This window comes from Hemiscyllium ocellatum, chromosome 3 (genome assembly GCF_020745735.1).
Source record: "Hemiscyllium ocellatum isolate sHemOce1 chromosome 3, sHemOce1.pat.X.cur, whole genome shotgun sequence".
Lineage (NCBI taxonomy): Eukaryota > Metazoa > Chordata > Chondrichthyes > Orectolobiformes > Hemiscylliidae > Hemiscyllium > Hemiscyllium ocellatum.
The window spans coordinates 46,018,862-46,036,192 of NC_083403.1; the positions used below are offsets into that span (position 1 = coordinate 46,018,862).

At 40.4% G+C, this 17,331-nt stretch overlaps 1 protein-coding gene across 1 annotated transcript in view; it reads right to left on the reverse strand.

Annotated features, from left to right (window-relative positions):
* The window catches only part of LOC132837247 (gamma-aminobutyric acid receptor subunit rho-2-like), a 65,650-nt gene that overhangs the window by 44,235 nt on the left and 4,084 nt on the right, over window positions 1-17,331 (reverse strand). The window contains exon 2 of the mRNA XM_060856954.1: window positions 17,004-17,110. Within this exon, the coding sequence (XP_060712937.1) occupies window positions 17,004-17,110 (107 nt within the window). The remainder of the gene's footprint in view (window positions 1-17,003; window positions 17,111-17,331) is intronic.

Below are 17,331 nucleotides of genomic sequence, written 5' to 3' on the forward strand. Positions count from 1 at the left end.
AACTTACATCACTAGGATGAAACAGCTGAACGTTGCCGTTTCTTTCTGATGCCACGAGGATAGGTAGGAAAGTAAATTTTGAAGAGAACATATGGAGGCTACAAGAAGATACAGACAAGGTAAATATCTGGGAAATGAAGTGTAATGTGGGACAACGTGATATTATCAATTTGACAGGAGGAATGACAAAGAAGCAAACTATCTAAATCGTGGGAGGTTGCAGAGCTCTGAGATGCAGAAAGTGTCCTAGTGCATGAATTACAAAAGGCTAATATGTAGTAAGTAATTAGGAAAGCTAATAGCATGTTATCGTTTATTGGGTGGGGGGAATTGAATACAGAAGTAGAGAAGTTACGCTTCAATAACACTAGGTATTGATGAGACCATATTTGGAGTACTGAGTACAATATTGGTCAGGTTATTTAAGGAAGGATGTAAACGTGTTGGAAGCTATTTTCAAATTGTTTATCAGAGTAATACCTGGGATAGGCAGGTTGTCTTATGAGACAGTCTAGGCTTACATCCACTGGGGTTTAGAAGAGCAGGAGGTAACTTAGTTGAAACATATCAGATCATGAGGGGTCTTGACAAAGTGCAAGTGGAGATGTTTTGTCTAAAAGAAGAATCTAGAACTTGGGGTCACTGTTTAAAAATGGGGAGTCATCCATTTAAAACAGAGATAAAACAAATTGTTTTTACAAAAAGGTTCAAAAGTCTTTGGAATTCCTTTCCTCAAAATGCAGAGTTTCTGAATATTTTTCAGGCAGAAGTGAATATAAACTTGTTAAACATAGGGTGAAAGGTTATCAGGAGTAGGTAGGAATGCCGATTTGAAGTTACAATCAGACCAGCCATGATCTTACAGAGTGGCACAGCAGGCAGGAGGGACTGAATGGCCTCTTGCTCCTTGTTCATACATACGTAGAAGGAGTGGTCTGTCAATTTGTAAGATATTCTATGGATCCGGGGTCATATGTAGGTCTGAGAAGGTAAGGATATCAGATTTCTCAATAACCAATAATACATTCATAGTCAGCTTTACTGAGTTTAGCTTTAAAATCCAGATTTATTAATTGAATTCAAGTTCCATTAGGCGATGTAGGATTTGAACCTATGTTCACACAATATTAGCCTGGGCAGCTGGATTACTAGTTCAGTGATATTATTACTACAGCAGCATTTCTCCTGTTTGTTGAATACCTCAACATCATGAGGGACCAGAACTCACCATGACCTGGATAGCAAGAAATGCAATGGGAGGAGGAGAAACATGAAGAGAAGGAAGAACAGGGAGGGCACTGACAAGTAGTGTCCCACAGCTGCTTTACTCAGGGTAAAGCCCACTCACATAATTTAACGTGAACCAATTCCCCCATTCCCACAAGTCTTATCATCATCAAATATTTCACTGACAGTGAAACACTCGAGGTGATTTTGAGGCGATCTGTCCTCCTTCCTCATCCTGCGTGAGAATGCTTTTGTGAATTGGAATCATGGAATTACACTGTTAAGGCAACTGAAGTGTAATTAAGATCATTGGTCCATATAGGTAACATGAAAATGATTGATAAACTAATCCAAGGGAACACATACTTAGTAACGTAATGGAATGAAAATGTTTTTAACATTAAAATGTGGGGAGAACATATTTCCTCTTCCAACAATCTCCCTCTTCATTTACTCATGATACATTAATGACAAAGTGGCTGACAGGTTTCCTTCAGAACTTTGACCAATGAGCTTTTAACCCAACAGTATTAAGGAATTGATCACATCCTCTTCAAGTGCACAAATCAGACCATGTGATATGACATAATTCCTGCAAAAAGCATTTTACAAATGCTTTGGGTTAATGCTGCATTTCATTAACTTTAAGCCACCTATATGATCTATGAAATTACATAATTCTAAAATTAAATAAGCATTGGTATACATTTTACTCTAGATATGTATTTTCTTTTCAGAATTTAAACAATTTTCATTTTCCACAGTGGAATCACTGCCTGGGGGACACTTTATTGCAAACAACATATTATACGTGAGCAAATACCGTATTTCCCAAGATAGATAGGTAGACAGCTGTTGTGCAGACACACATGCGTAAATTGCTGCTTCTTTTAATCTCATGGCCCTCAGAAGCCTGAGCTAGTTAATCCTCACTTGTACATTCAACTGAGCTTCCAGATGGTTAGTCAAATACCACAGCCAATGGGTTTGCAATGCAAAATCCAAAAAAGCGATTTGCAGTTTTAATTCTAAATGCATGTGGCTGCACACTGTGAGAAATGTGAAGAGCTTTAAAGTTACATTAATCTCCAAAGAAACCAATCTAAACTTGATGTAATGAATTACTGTTTCTATCCTGCAGAAGAATATTTGAGCACTGTTATCAAGAGTGCCAACATCATAGCACATGTTAACACAAAAGAGATAGATTTAACAAAACAAAAGCCACAAATATGACTACCAATGTTGTCTGTTATAATTTCCTGTAACAAAATACATTTCAAATTTCTCACTTCTTAATTTTGCAGTCCACTGAACAGTGACCCCTGAAAAAGAATCACAGGGCTTTTGATTTTACAGCTAACACAGTGATTTTAAAAGCTTCTCTAAGGTAACCCCTAAGCTTCCGATGATACAGGAAAGAAGGCCCTGTTTATTCAACCTCTCCTTATAGCTCAAACCCTCCAACCCTGGCAACATTCTTATAAATCCTTCCTATAACAGGGAGACTAGAATTGCACACAGTATTCCAATTGTGGCCTAACCAAAGTCTTATACAGCCACAATATAACCTCTCAATTCCTACATTTAATGCACTGCCCAATAAAGGCAAGCATACCAAACGCCTTCTTCACTATCCTATCTGCGACTCCACTTTCAGGGAACTATGAACCTACACTCTAAGGTCTTTTTGTTTGGCATAATTCCCCAAGACCTTATCATTCAGTGTGTAAGTCCAGCCTTGATTTGCCTTTCCAAAATGGAGCACCTCACATTTCTCTAAATTAAACTCCATTTGTCACTCGGCTGTCCATTGGCCCATGTGATCAAGATCCTATTGTAATCTGAGATAACCTTCTTCGCTGTCCCTATATCTCCAATTTTGCTGTCATCTACAAACTTATTAATGATACCTCCTATGTTCACATCTAAATCATTTATATAAATGACACAAAGCAGCGGACCTTGTACTGATCCTTGTGGCACACAGATGGTCACAGGCCTCCACCACTCTCTGTCTTCTACCTTTGAGCCAGTTCTGTATCCAAGTGGTTAGTTCTCCATATATGCCATGTGATCTAACCTTGCTAAGTGTCTACCATGAGGAACCTTGTCAAACACCTTATTGAAGTCCATAATCATCATATCTATTACTTAGCCCTCATCAATACTCTTTGTTGCTTCTTTAAAAATCTCAATCAAGTTAGTGACACACAATTTCCCACCCACAAAGTTATGTTGACTATCCCTAGCTAGGAGAAAATGAGGACTGCAGATGCTGGAGATCAGAGCTGAAAATGTGTTGCTGGAAAAGTGCAGCAGGTCAGGCAGCATCCAAAGAGCAGGAGAATCGACGTTTCGGGCATGAGCCCTTCTTCAGGAATCACTTGCCAATCCTTGCCATTCCAAAAATATGCAAATCCTGCCCCTCAAGATTCTTTCCAACAACTTACCCACCAACAATGTCAGGCTTTATACTTCCCAGGTTTTTCCTTACCACCTTTCTTAAACAGTGACACCACGTTAGCCAATCTCCAGTCTTCCAACATCTCACGTGTGGCTTTCGATGATACAAATATCTCTGCAAGGGGCCCAACGATCATTTCCCTAACTTCCCACAGAGTTCTAGGGTACACCTGATCAGGTCCTGGGGATTTATCCACCTTTACAGATTTTAGCATGTTCAGCACCTCTTCCTCTGCAATATGGACATTTTTCAAAACATTATTATTTATTTCCCCATATTCTATATCTTCCACATTCGTCTCCACAGTAAACACTGATGCAAAATACTCGTTTATATCTCCCCCATCGCCTGCAGTTACAAACCTAGGCGGCTTTGCTGATCTCTAAGGGGTGCTATTCTCTCCCTAATTACCCTTCTGTCCTTAATGCATTTATAGAAATCCTTTGGATTCTCTCAACTCTATTTGCCAAAGTTATCTTATGTCCCTTTTTTGCCATCCTGATTTCCCTCTTAAGTATACTCCTAATGCCTTTATACTTTTCTAAGGATTCATTTGATCTATCTTGTCTATACCTGACCTATGCTTTCTTCTGATTCTTAATCAAAACCTCAAGTTCTCTAGTCATCCAGCCTTGCCCTTCACTTAACAGGAACATTCAGTCTCTAGACTCTCGTTATCTCATTTTTGAAAGCTTTCTATTTTCCTGCTGTCTCTTGTGAATATTTGCCACCCCCCAATCTGCTTTTGAAAGTTCTTTAGTACAATTCCAAAGAGGTGATCATCCCTTTCCTATTTGTCAGTTCCACTCAAATAATTTCCCTGGACATATTCCCAGAAATATCCTCCCTAAGTACAGCCATAATGTTGCCCCTAATCAAAAACACTGCTCCTCCGACTCTCTTGCCCCTTTTTCTATCCTTCCCATAGCATCTATACCCTGAAATGTTAAGCTGCCAGTCCTGTTCATCTCTGAACTATTTCTCTGTAATTGTTGATATCCCAGTCCCATGTTCCCAATCATGCCCTGAGTTCATCTGCCTTGCCTGTTAGGTCTTTAGCATTGAAATAAATTCACTTTAATTTATCAGTCCTACTTCACTTGTTCCTGCCTGCCCTGACTGTTTGACTGACTCCTTTTCCCAACTGTACCAGTCCTCACTATGTCCCTGTGTCCCACCTCCCCACCCTCCTTTACTACTTTAAATCCTCCCAAGCAGCTCTAGCAAGTCTCCCCACGAGTAGATTAGTCCCCTTCCAATTCAGATGCAATCTATCTTTCTTATACAGGTCACTTCTATCCCAGAAGAGATTCCAATGATCCAAAAATGTGAACCCTTCTCCTCTACATCAGCATCTCAGCCACACATTTATCTGCTCTATCCTCCTATTCCTACCCTCAGTAGTTTATGGCACCAAGACTAGTCTAGTTATGACTACCCTCAAGGATCTCCTGTTTAAATTCCTGCCTAACTTCCTACATTCTCTCCTCAGAATCTCGTTCTTTTCTCTTCCTATGTTGTTAAAACCAAAGTGTACAACAGCCTCCCGCAAGTCCCTCTCACCTTTGAGAATATTCTGGACTCTCTGAGATATCCTTGATCCTGGCACCAGGGAGGCAACATACCATTCTGATGTCTCACTGTCGGCAGCAGAATTGTCTATCTGTGCCTCTGACTACAGAGTCCCCAATCACAAACGATCGCTTGGAACCTGGTGTACCCTTCATTACATTAGAGCCAGTCTCAGTACCAGAAACCTGACTGTTCATACTACATTTTCCAAAACAGCATACTTGTTTGAGATGGGGAGAGCCACAGGAGATTCCTATGCTACCTGCCTTCCTCTCCTACCTTTCCTGGACATCACCCGTAACTTCAGTTTATCTCCTTTCCTGCAACTGCCATCCATCACACCCTGGGTTCCTGTAAATTTCTCATTGCCTGTAACAGCTGCTCCAAATGATCCATGAAAACCAATAGGATTCGCAACTAAACAGACTTCCTGCATCAGTAACATGGAAACTCTCCCTAATTTCCCACATCCAACAAGAAGAGTAGATCACTCTAATACAGGCCGTCTTTGCACCTTAAGGGCTGATGAAGGGCTTTTGCCCAAACCGTTAATTTTCTTGCTCCTCGGATGCTGCCTGACTTGCTGTGCTTTTCCAGCACCACTCTGATCTGAACTCTGGTTACCAGCATCTGCAATCCTCACTTTTGCCCAGCTTTGCACCTTAACAATCAATAGACCCCGAAAATAGCACAATCTTACTGCTCTAAAATCCCTGCTCCAGGCTAGCTTGGTACCTGTGTTTTTAAATTACTTAGGTTTAATCAAGAGACAGATCTCAATAAAAACATATAAACAAGAAAGAACTCCCTGTCCTCACTACTGTAGATTTACAAAAGCAAGTAAGGTTAGGCTTTAAAATTAGCCACTTAACTGTTCCCCTGTTGTGATCTCCACCACCCACTTCCTGCACAACCCACCCCAACTCCCCTCCACACAGGCTTCTCCAGGTCAGCTATAAATTTCGCTTTTTGTTTATTTTTCTTAGAACCAACTCCTATGTCCAGAGATACTTGAAATGCGACAGCAAAGGCAGCAGTTTTGCAGATTCACTGCTGGGTCAGGCAGCAGTGTAGGTTTCTTTCTCTATTTGAATCATATCCCATCTGGTCACTGTCTTTGTCTCCTTTCCTCCTTTTTAAAGTGCCGTTGTTTTGATAATTTTTTCACTAAATTTCCAAAACAACGCAAAAGCTTAGAAAACAGTAATTACTGCTCCTGGAATTCAAGGAAATCAGCTCTAACACCTAAAATACCTCAACAAAGGATCAGCTGTTACAGCCACAATCTTTCCTGTCCTCCATCTTGGATTCCCCATTCTGTATAAACCGATAATAGGCCATATTTTTCAGGATATGCCTGACACTCTATTTTGAAAAGTTTACAAGTATAGACAAATTGTGATCAGAAAGTTTACAATGCACTGGGATGTCACTTTGCAATCAATCCCATGGGTACCTGCTTTGTGAAGTGGAGATATCAATGACACAACACTTCTGTTGTGTCCAAATATAGGCCCTGAGATTGGAAAGAGTAAGGGCATTGCATCTTTAATGATTGGCACCTTTCAGGTTGCTGATCTTCAATTTACTACAGATTCTGGGCCTCAAAGTTCCCATTCTTCCCTCTTTGAATAGTATGAACTGGAGAGAAGCTTCTCCCCATGATGTTTAACGGCAGTACCATTGCTGAATCCATCACCATTAACAGCCTCACAATTGATCAGAAATTGAACTGGATCAGTCACATACTGTGACTACAACAGCAGGTTGGAGGCTACAGGGAGAAACTCATCTCCTATCTAAAACCTGTCCAAGTCAGTGGTGGGACAAAATATTGGTCTCTTGCCTGAATGGATATTGCTCCAGCAGCACTTAAAAAAGGCATACCGTCATCCAAGTCAAAGCAACCTGCTTGATTGGCATGTCAATCACCACCTTCAACATTCACTCCCTTCACCACTGACTCACAGTGGCAAAATTGCATACCATATACAAAATCCACAGCAATAACCTACAAGACTTACTCCAATAGCATCTTCCAAAAACACATCCTTTACCATCAATAAGGACAGTAGATCTATGGGAACAATGCTAACTGGAAGTTCACTTCCAAGTCCCACAGCATCCCGACTTGGACCAATATTGTACTTCTTTCCCAGCTGCTGAGACAAATTCTGGAACTTTCTTAGATGGGTGTACACACAACCCAAGGACTGTGTAGTTCAAGACGGCAGCTCAGAGCTATCTTTTATGGGGTCAAATATGCTACCCTAGTGAGCTGTGTCCACATCCTGTGAATAAATAAAATAAATGCAAGCAGCAACCATTAAAACAATTATTTCCAGGTAAATATGAGAGTGCCAATGAATATAATTGCTTGCGTCTTGGAAAATTCAGCTATTGAGATTTTGCTAAGCAGCTCAGGATTACCTGGCATCCTTCTTTCACACCACTGTGATTTGGAGGCTTCTAGAGAGATTACTAGCACAACGTAAACTAATAGATTTGTTCATCTAATCTTTTTCACTAGTTGGTGGTCTAGAGACTACACCAAGAAGTATAACTGTCCCCTTTTTATTGTTTAGCTGTAGCCTAGTCAACATTGCCCTTGAACCCTGGGAGACCTCCTTACGGGAGACTTAATGCAGAAATTACAACTGAGAGCCAAGAGGAATATTTAATGTTTAGGAGGGAGGTGAAAGAGCATTAGAAGAACCAAGGAGGAATTATGATAAAATATTTAGCAGCTAACAATGTGGAATCCCAAAATCTTCTGGAAGCATATAAATCATAAAAGAATTTATGGGCGGCTCGGTAGCACAGTGGGCAGCACAGTGGCACAATGGTTAGCACTGCTACCTCACAGCGCCAGAGACCCGGGTTCAATTCCCGACTCAGGCAACTGACTGTGGGGAGTTTGTACATTCTCCCTGTGTCTGTGTGGGTTTCCTCTGGGTGCTCCAGTTTCCTCCCACAGTCCAAAGATGTGCAGGTCAGGTGAATTGGCCATGCTAAATTGCCCGTAGTGTTAGGTAAAGGGGTAAATGTAGGGGTATGGGTGGTTTGCGCTTCAGCAGGTCGGTGTGGACTTGTTGGGCAGAAGGGCCTGTTTCCACACTAAGTAATCTAATCTAGTCTAATCGAATGTTTAAAGGAGGAGTAGGGTCAATTGGAGATCCAAAAGGGGATTTATACGCAGACGCACAGGGCATGTCAGAGGTGTTAAATGAGTACTTTGCATCGGTCTTAATAAAAGAAGAGGATGCCCCCCAGACCATGGTGACAGAGGAGGAAGCTCTGTCATTAGAGGGTTCAATATGAAGACGGGAGAAGTCTTGAATAGATTGTTCATACATAAAGCTAACAAGGGACTTCCAAGGATTTTGAAGGACATTGAGATAGAAATTGCAGGGGCACAGACTGTATTCTTTCAGTCTTACCTGGACCTGGGTACGGGGAGCAGAATTACACCATTATGGCCTTGTGAAAGAAAGGTTGCAAAGATAACCCCAGCAATTACAAACGAGTCAGTTTAAAGCCAGTTGCACAGAAGCTTCTAGAAACAATTATTCAGGATAGAGCTAGTAGACATATGGTAAAAAGTGGACTGATTAGAAAGAATCAGCATAAATTTCTAAAGGGGGAATTGTGTTTCACTAACTTGCTGAACTTTTTTGAAGAGGTTAACAGAAAGGCTTTATGAGGGTAACAACGTGATGTGCTTTAGAACAAGGGCAGCAGATACATCAGAACAATCAGCTGCAAGTTCCCCTCCAAGCCATTCAGCATCTTTATTTGGAAATATATTGCTGCTCCTTCAGTGTTGCTGGGTCAAGATCTTATAATACTCTTCCTCGTGTCATTATGGGTCTACCTATAGCACATAGACTGCAATGGTTCATGAAAGCAGCTTACTACCACTTTCTCAAGGGCAACCAGAATAGATAATAAATACAAGCCCTGCCAGTGATACCTTCATAGGGTCATAGAGATGTATTTCCAGAAGCTATTTTAAATGATGCCACAACAACAGACATGTGAAGAAAGTTACAGATCATGGTATAAAAGGGTCAGTAGCAATGTAGATATAAAATTCACTGAGTGATAGGAAACAGTAATGGTCAAGGGGTATTTTTTGAACTGGAAGAAGGCTTGTTGTGGAGTTTACCAAGGGTTGGTATTGGGACCTTTGCTTTTCTTGATATGCGTTAATGATTTGGATCTTGGAGGTAAAAGGAGACAATTTCAAAATTTGCAAATGACACAGTGCTTGGAAGAGTTGCAAACCATGAGGATGGCAGTGTAGAACTCCAAAAGGGCATTGACAAATTGGTGGAGTGTGAAGATAGGTTCAGTGCAGGGAAGTGTAAGGTCATGTACTTTGGTTGGAAGAACATTGGAAGACAATATAAAATCGGGGGTACAAATCTAAAGCGGATGCAGGAGCAGAGGAACCTACATGTATATGTGTCCAGCTCATTGAAGATGGCAAGACAGATGGAGAGGGCAGTTAGTAAAGCATACAGTGTTTTTGGCTTTATTAATAAGGACATAGAGTATAAGGTCAAGTGGTTGATGTTGAACTTGTATAAGACATTTTTATAACATCACCTGGAATACTTTGTGCAGTTGTGTGCTCTACGTTATAAGAAAGATGTAAATGAATTGGAGACAGTGCAGAAGCGATTTACAAGAATAGTTCCAGATATGAGAAACATCAGTTATGAGGATAGATTGGAGAGAAGTCAACTGAGGGGAGATATGATAGAGGTCCACCTCAAAGGTGAACAAAGTAAATTGGGAGGAGCTGTTCCAGCTCATAAAAGGAACAAGAATGAGACTGTGTAAATTTGAAATGATGTACAAAAGAAGAGGGTTCTGAGAATAGTTAGGAGATGGAATGCAATGCCTGGAAATGTGTAGGAGGCAGGTTAACTGACGCATTCAAGTGCTCGGTTCTTGTGTATTGTGTCTGCAGAGCATGGGAGCTCCTGGACACCAGTGTGATTCAGGGAAACCATGTTTACAGAGAGTGGTTGCAGTTTGTGTGGCTTCAGTTCAGAGGTTGTGAGCTAGAGAATGGACTACAAACATTGCGGCACATCAGGAATGAGAAGAATAACTTGCACAATTTATTCCTCAAAGTGGTCACACAAGTGAGGATGAGATCTTCTGATTTGATCACTGACCAGAGCATGGAGGGTATGGTTGTGAGTGAGGCAGTTAAGAGGGCCCAGAGGGCAGGAGTGCAGGAGCCTCAGACTTTATAGGAAGAGAAATAGACCATTCAGCTCCTGCCATTCAATGAGTTCTTGGCTAATTTGTGGCCTAGCTCTGCATCCTTGCCATTGGCCCATATCTGTTAATATCCTTACGTAACAAAATTTTACAGATCACAGATTTAAAATTAACAACTGATCCAGCATTAACTGCCGTTTATCGAAGAGAGTTCTAAACCTATATCACCCTTTTTCTGTCAAATTGCTTCCTAACATCTCTCCCAATTGGTCTGGCCCTAATTCTCACACTATGCCTCCAAGTTCTAGAATCTCCAACCAATGGAAATAGTTTAACTTTATCTTCTATGTCTTTTCCTGTTAATATCTTGAAGATTTCCTTGGATCACTCCTTAATCTTCTAAATTCTTGAGAAAACAGGTCGGATTAATATAACGTCTCCTCATAACCTAACTCCTGAAATCGAGACAACATGTAAATCTACATTGCATCCCTTTCACAGCCTATATATCCTTGATAAGGTGTGATGACTAGACCTGTTCACGGTACTCCATATGGTATCTAACCAGGGCTTTGTATGACTGCAGCATAACTTCTGCATACTTTTGCTCCTGTCCATTAGCCTTCTTGATTATTTTCTGCACCTGCTTGTGGCATTTTAAAGATCTGCACACCAGAATCCCAAATCTCTTTGGACATCCTCTATATATCACATCTTAACATCCAGAAAGTAGCCTGATCTAACCCTCTTTGGTTAAAATGGATAACTTCATACTTGCTGAGACTGAAATCCATCAGCTAGAGTTTTGCCCAATCACCCTGTCCATCAATATCCTTTGCAAATGTCCAATAGACTAGAAATTCCTTTAACTTATTTGGATGAGAGTGTGGGTTGCGGGGTGGATGAACTAACTGACTATGGCACTGTGGTATAGGAAGCCATACAAGTATGGAGAATGTCGAGGTAATAGGACACAGTTTAGTGAGGAGGATTGACACTGTCTCTGGGGTGAACAGTGAGAATGCACAACTCCGTGATGCCAGTCTAGTGCCAGGGTTTGGGCAATTTGCTGTGGGATGGTGATGAGTGGGAGAATGAGGATCCAGTCAATGTGTTCCTAGTAAGTACCAACAGCATAGGCAGGGCAAAGAAATAGATTCTGTATAGTTAGTACAAGAGCTAGGCACCAAATTAAGCAGCAAAATCCCTAAGGTAATATCTCTGGATATTGCCTGAATGATGTGCAAATATAATTGGAGGGATGAATGCATGGCTCAAACACTGGAATGGGAGAAATGGGTTGCAGTTCTTGGGGCAATGATACCAGTACTGGGGAAAGTGGATGCTGTACTGTGGGATAATTTATGCCTGAACAGCACTGGGACTAGCATGCCAGATAAGTAGCAAAGTAGAGGGGAGCTTAAACTAAATAGTTTAAGTACAAAATAGTAAGCAATCAAATTTGATAATATAAGGTAAATCAAAGAATATAGGCATGGGAAGAGAGAAATATATTTACATAGGAAATGATAAATAGACTGTGACAGGAAGGGAGAGAGAGTACAAATATCATTATAAATCAACAGATAAAGCTGAAGCTTACAAAAATAAAGAAGTGCTAAAAATGCAGTATCTGAATGCAAGTAGCAATCAAATCAAAACAGATTACCTGATAGTACAAATAGAAATTAATTACTATGATCAGATAGCAATTACAGAAACATGGTTGTAGGAATGACATAAATTGGAACCTGAATATCGAAGGATAAGTGACACTTAGGAAGGACAGGAAGCTAAGGAAAGGTAGAGGGATGGCTCTGTTAATTAAAATGGTATTAGCAAAATGCAGAGGAATGACCTTAGTTTAGTAAAGTAGGACGTAGAAGCAGTTTGTGGGAGAGGACAGGCCCACTAACAATAACAACATGGTAGAATAGAGCATAAGAGATAATAGGAACTTGTCAAAAAGGATGCAGCAATAATCATGGAGAGCTTTAATTTATAAATAAACTGTTCATAAAAAAAATAATTTATAAATAATCAGATGGGCAAAGGTAAACTAGATGAAATGTCCATAAAATGTTTTTGGAATCACCTCTGAAAACAACATGTTCTGAAGCCAACCAAAGACGAGGCTATAATAGAGCTGGCATTGTGCAATGAATTAATGACCTCATAATGAAGACACCCCGAGGTAGTAGCAATCACAATATGATTGAATTTTACAAATAAAAATATATTTAAACTTAAGGAAGGGCAATTATTAAGGCATGAAAGCAGATTAAACTGGCAAATTACATTAAATGGGTGAATAATACATAGCCATTTTCTAGGATATTTCAAAATACACAAAATAGGCACATTCCAACGACAATTCTGCCCCTATCAGAAGCAGAGTTGGAAGATTTGTCCTGGTGCTAAAATGGGGGAAGCTACAAAAAACAAGCCTCTGTCCTCAGACTGACAGGTGGAGGAATGTAGCGATTGTAATCAGGTTAGCCAGGTAGTCCTCATATAATATGAGTTCCCTGATTGGGGCTGTTAATCTGGTCCGATCAGAGCGCCCTGGCTGACAGATATAAATAAGAGTGACAGACATCCTGTTCACTCTGAGAGCTTGGCTCTGAGGAAGCCGGATCAGTGTCAAGGACTCCCCACGTGTAAATAAAGCGTGATTCGATGACAGGATACCAGCCTCTGTGGAGTTATTTCAATTAGGAATGGGCAATGAATTCTGCCTGCCAGTGATGCCCACATCCCACGTACAAATTTCTGAAATAAACATCAAAGGACAGAAACAAATAAAAATATCCATTAACCATTGCTAGTTGCTGTTTGTCACTCAACCAATGTTGTATCCATTTTGTTACTTTCTCTTTTCTTCCTATGAACTATGACATTGTTCACAGGTTGGCTGTGTAACACTATATAAAATATTCATGTATATCATATCAACAATGTTGTCCTTATCAACCCTTTCTGTTTGCTCATCAAAAAACATCCAGCAAGTTAGTTAAACATGATTTTCCCTTAAGAAATCCACGTTGACTTTCTATAATTTACATTCATTTGTTGATGTGATGATTAATATTGTCTGAATTATTGTTTCTTGAAATTTTCCTACTACTGGCCTGTAGTTGCTGGGCTTGCCTGACACTTATTTTTGTTGCAATTCTCCAGTCCCCTGGCAGCATCACTAAGTCTAAAGAAGGCTGAAAGATTATGGCCAGGGGCTCTGCAATTTCCATTCATTTACCTCATCACCTTTAGATACATTTTATCCAGTTCTGATACCTTAAAGCATTAATTTAATACCTCAGCTGGGCCCACACTTCCTCTCTACTCTTTACAAGATGACTATCCAAGTCTATATTCAGACAATTAACATATTTTCTCCATTACATTTACTTTATAATTTATTACATTTCTCTGTAATTCTCTTGCACATATTTTGCACTACTTAATGGCTTAAAAACTACACCAAACAAAAAATTGAACTTTCTTGTTCCTTATCTCTGGCTAAACAGCTTCTATCCTTGACCCCTCTGGAACATCATATTTCTCCAGCATTTCAATATTTCTGTATTCATTTCTACCTTTTCTCCATTTCTTGGGCATATTATATCCAGAAATATTTCACACTTGGTGCTGTTTTCCTTTAAGCCAAATCTCTGTTACCGCAACAGCCTATTTCCAAGTAGCAATCTGTGTCTGATACTGCGTAATCTTATTTACTACAGGCTGTGCATTAATTATCATGTACTTCACCCTGATTTGGAATTTTTCCTTTACTCATAGCATCATAGAGTTATACAACATGCAAACAGACCCTTTGGTTCAACTTGGCCATGCCGACCAGATATCCTAAATTAATCTACTTCCATTTGCCAGCATTTGGCTCAGATCCCTCTAACCCTTTGCTATTCATATACCCATCCAGATGCCTTTTAAATGTTGTAATTGTACCAGCCTCCACTACTTCCTCTGGCAGCTTTGGACAACACAGTGGCTCAATGGTTAGTACTGCTGCCTCACAGTGTCAGAGACCCTGGCACTTCCAGCCTTGGACAACTGGCTGTTTGGAGTTTGTACATTCTCCTCGTGTCTGCATAGGTTTCCTTCAGGTGCTCCAGTTTCCTCCCACAATCCAAAGGTGTGGGAGTGGCAAAGTGGATTGGTCATGCTAAATTGCGCAGGGATGTATAGGTTAAGTGGATTAGCCATGGGAATGCATGGTTACATGGATAGTGTCTGGGGATGAGTGTGGATGGGATGCTAGTTGGAGAGCTGGTGTGGACTTGCTGGGCTAAAAAGCTTGTTCCACACTATAGGGCTTCTATGAAAGCTTATTCTATCCATGCACCAATCTGTGAGACAAAGTTGCCCTCAGGTCCTTTTTGAGTCTTTATCCTCCCACCTTAAAGCCAAGCCCTCTAGTTTTGGACACTTCTACTCTCGGAAAAGACTCAGCTATTCACCCTACCCATGACCCTCGTGGTTTTATAAACTTTTATAAGGTCACCCCTCGGCCTCTGAAGGTATAGGGAAAAAAGGCTCCACCTATTCAGCCTGTCACTACAGTTCAAATCCTCCAATCCCAGCAACATCCTTGTAAATCCTTTCTGAACCCTTTCAAGTTTAACAATACCTTTCCTAAAACAGGCAGACCAGAAATTCTAAAAGTGGACCTCCCAACTTTACTCAATGCAATGACCAATGAAGACAAGTGTGCCAAACATCACCTTCACCACCTGCCTACCTGCAACTCCACTTTCAAGGAACTATGAACCTGCACGCCAAGGTCTCTTTGTTTGGCAACACTCCTCAGAGTCCTACAATTAACTGTATAATTTCCAAACTGATTTGCCTTTCCAAAATGCAACATTTATCTCATTTAAGCTCCATATTCCACTCCTCAGCCCATTGGTCCATCTGAACAAGATCCCATTGTACTCTCTGACCCCAATTATTGCAATATTCCCTTTTCTATTGCCATGTATCCCTCTCAGTATTCTGTGAATTTTGGTATCCTTTTCTGATATTATCTCCTGATTCTCAAACCTTTGCCAAGTAAGTTTAAAACTTTCCAATCACACTAGCAGACCACACTGGTAAATCCTAGGTCTACATAGGTGCAAACCATTTGACCTATACCATTCCAAGCTTCCCCACATCCAGTCTCAATGTCTCAAGCTAAAGTCCTCCTTCCTGTGCCATATTTCCAACCATGTGTTTGTCTGCTTTATCCTCCCATGGCACTGATAATTATTCAGAAATTACCTCTTTTGAGGTCCTGCTTTCTAATTTCCTACCTAGCTTTCTAAGTTCTGACTACAAGATTACATCCCTACTTCTGCCTCAGGGTTCTCTGCAGTTGCTCAGTGATATCCTTGACTTTGGCACTAGGGAGGTAACCAAGCAAACATTGTGCAATAAGGATCTTTATTTAAAGAGTCATGTTATATTTGTGAGGCCAATATCGACTCAATAGTGGGCAACATTACAAAACATAAACTGGGACTGATCAAGCTCCTTGGACCAGGTCTATCAGGTTAGCATTGCAGTAGATCATGTAAAAGATGAGTAACTATAATTCAAATCCAAAATGGTTAGCAAAATAAATGTGACAAATCACAACGTAGTCTATCCTCACCACCCAAACTCTACCCCAAGCAACATAAAGTATGCCTCTCACTGGCTAGCAGTGTAGCTTTCACTCCCCCATCTCTCAACATGCAGTCTAGACACATTTTAGTAGACCGTCACAGATTCCCAGTACTAACTGGGAACCTATATTGACCTCTCTTGAATAGGGTGGGAGAATGGGTGAGAAAACGGACGGGAGAACGGTTGAGAAAATGGATGCGATAATGGGTGAGAAAATGGATGGGAGAATGGGAGAGAGTTGCAGCAGCATTTACAGTTGGCAACACAGTGTGGTCAATGGGACAGGCTGAGAACAAAATACTTTATGATCACCTGAACTGGACAATATTTTAAAACCTGCTCCCTGCCTTAGCAACACTGGATGCCAGGGATACATTAGCATTGTTGGACTTTGGAGGTGGCAATGTGTTAATGACAAAAAAAAATGATTGAAGGCTGTGTTTCTGATATTGAAACGTCATTTCAATATACTCATCAAAATATTGGCTGGACTGCTCAACAGCTGCCTTCACTCCCAGAAGAGGTCTTCCATCAGTATGGATTTTATTAAATAATGGTAATATATACTAAATAGTTTCCTCCTTCATAATCTGTTTAAGAATATAATCTGATTCTGCAGTACAGCCATTCTTCATCAACCATTCAAAATGTACCCTTACAGTTTTTAGCACTTCTAATATCTAGGGAGAAGTGCACTATCAGTCACATGGGTTGCTTATTAGAATTAAGATACTTGTTTTGAATCAAGGAACTAGAAAACTGAGCAACACTGTCAAAAAAATATGCATGAGAAGTTTAATTCTCAATGAAATGTATAAAAACAAGTTCCTACCACCGAATGCAGGTCTCATTGTGAAATCATGATCACCCACTCTGAGAAGATGTTCAGAGTTTGTTGTTCGAGTTTTGGTTGTATCTGGAATTCTCCTTAATATAGGGCTGCAGTGAGGGAGTAGGGGAGAGAAATATCTGATCATTTCCACTGGCCTTAGAAATATATCATGAATAACATCACAATGTGATTCATAGCAGATCAGTTCATTTACAGTCAGCACAAGTTATTTTCTCTTATCCTATGCCATATATCATTCATGGGTGATAAAACAGACAACTCACCTTCACCCTTGTGACTCCAAAAGAGAGCTATAAGAAGCCACCTG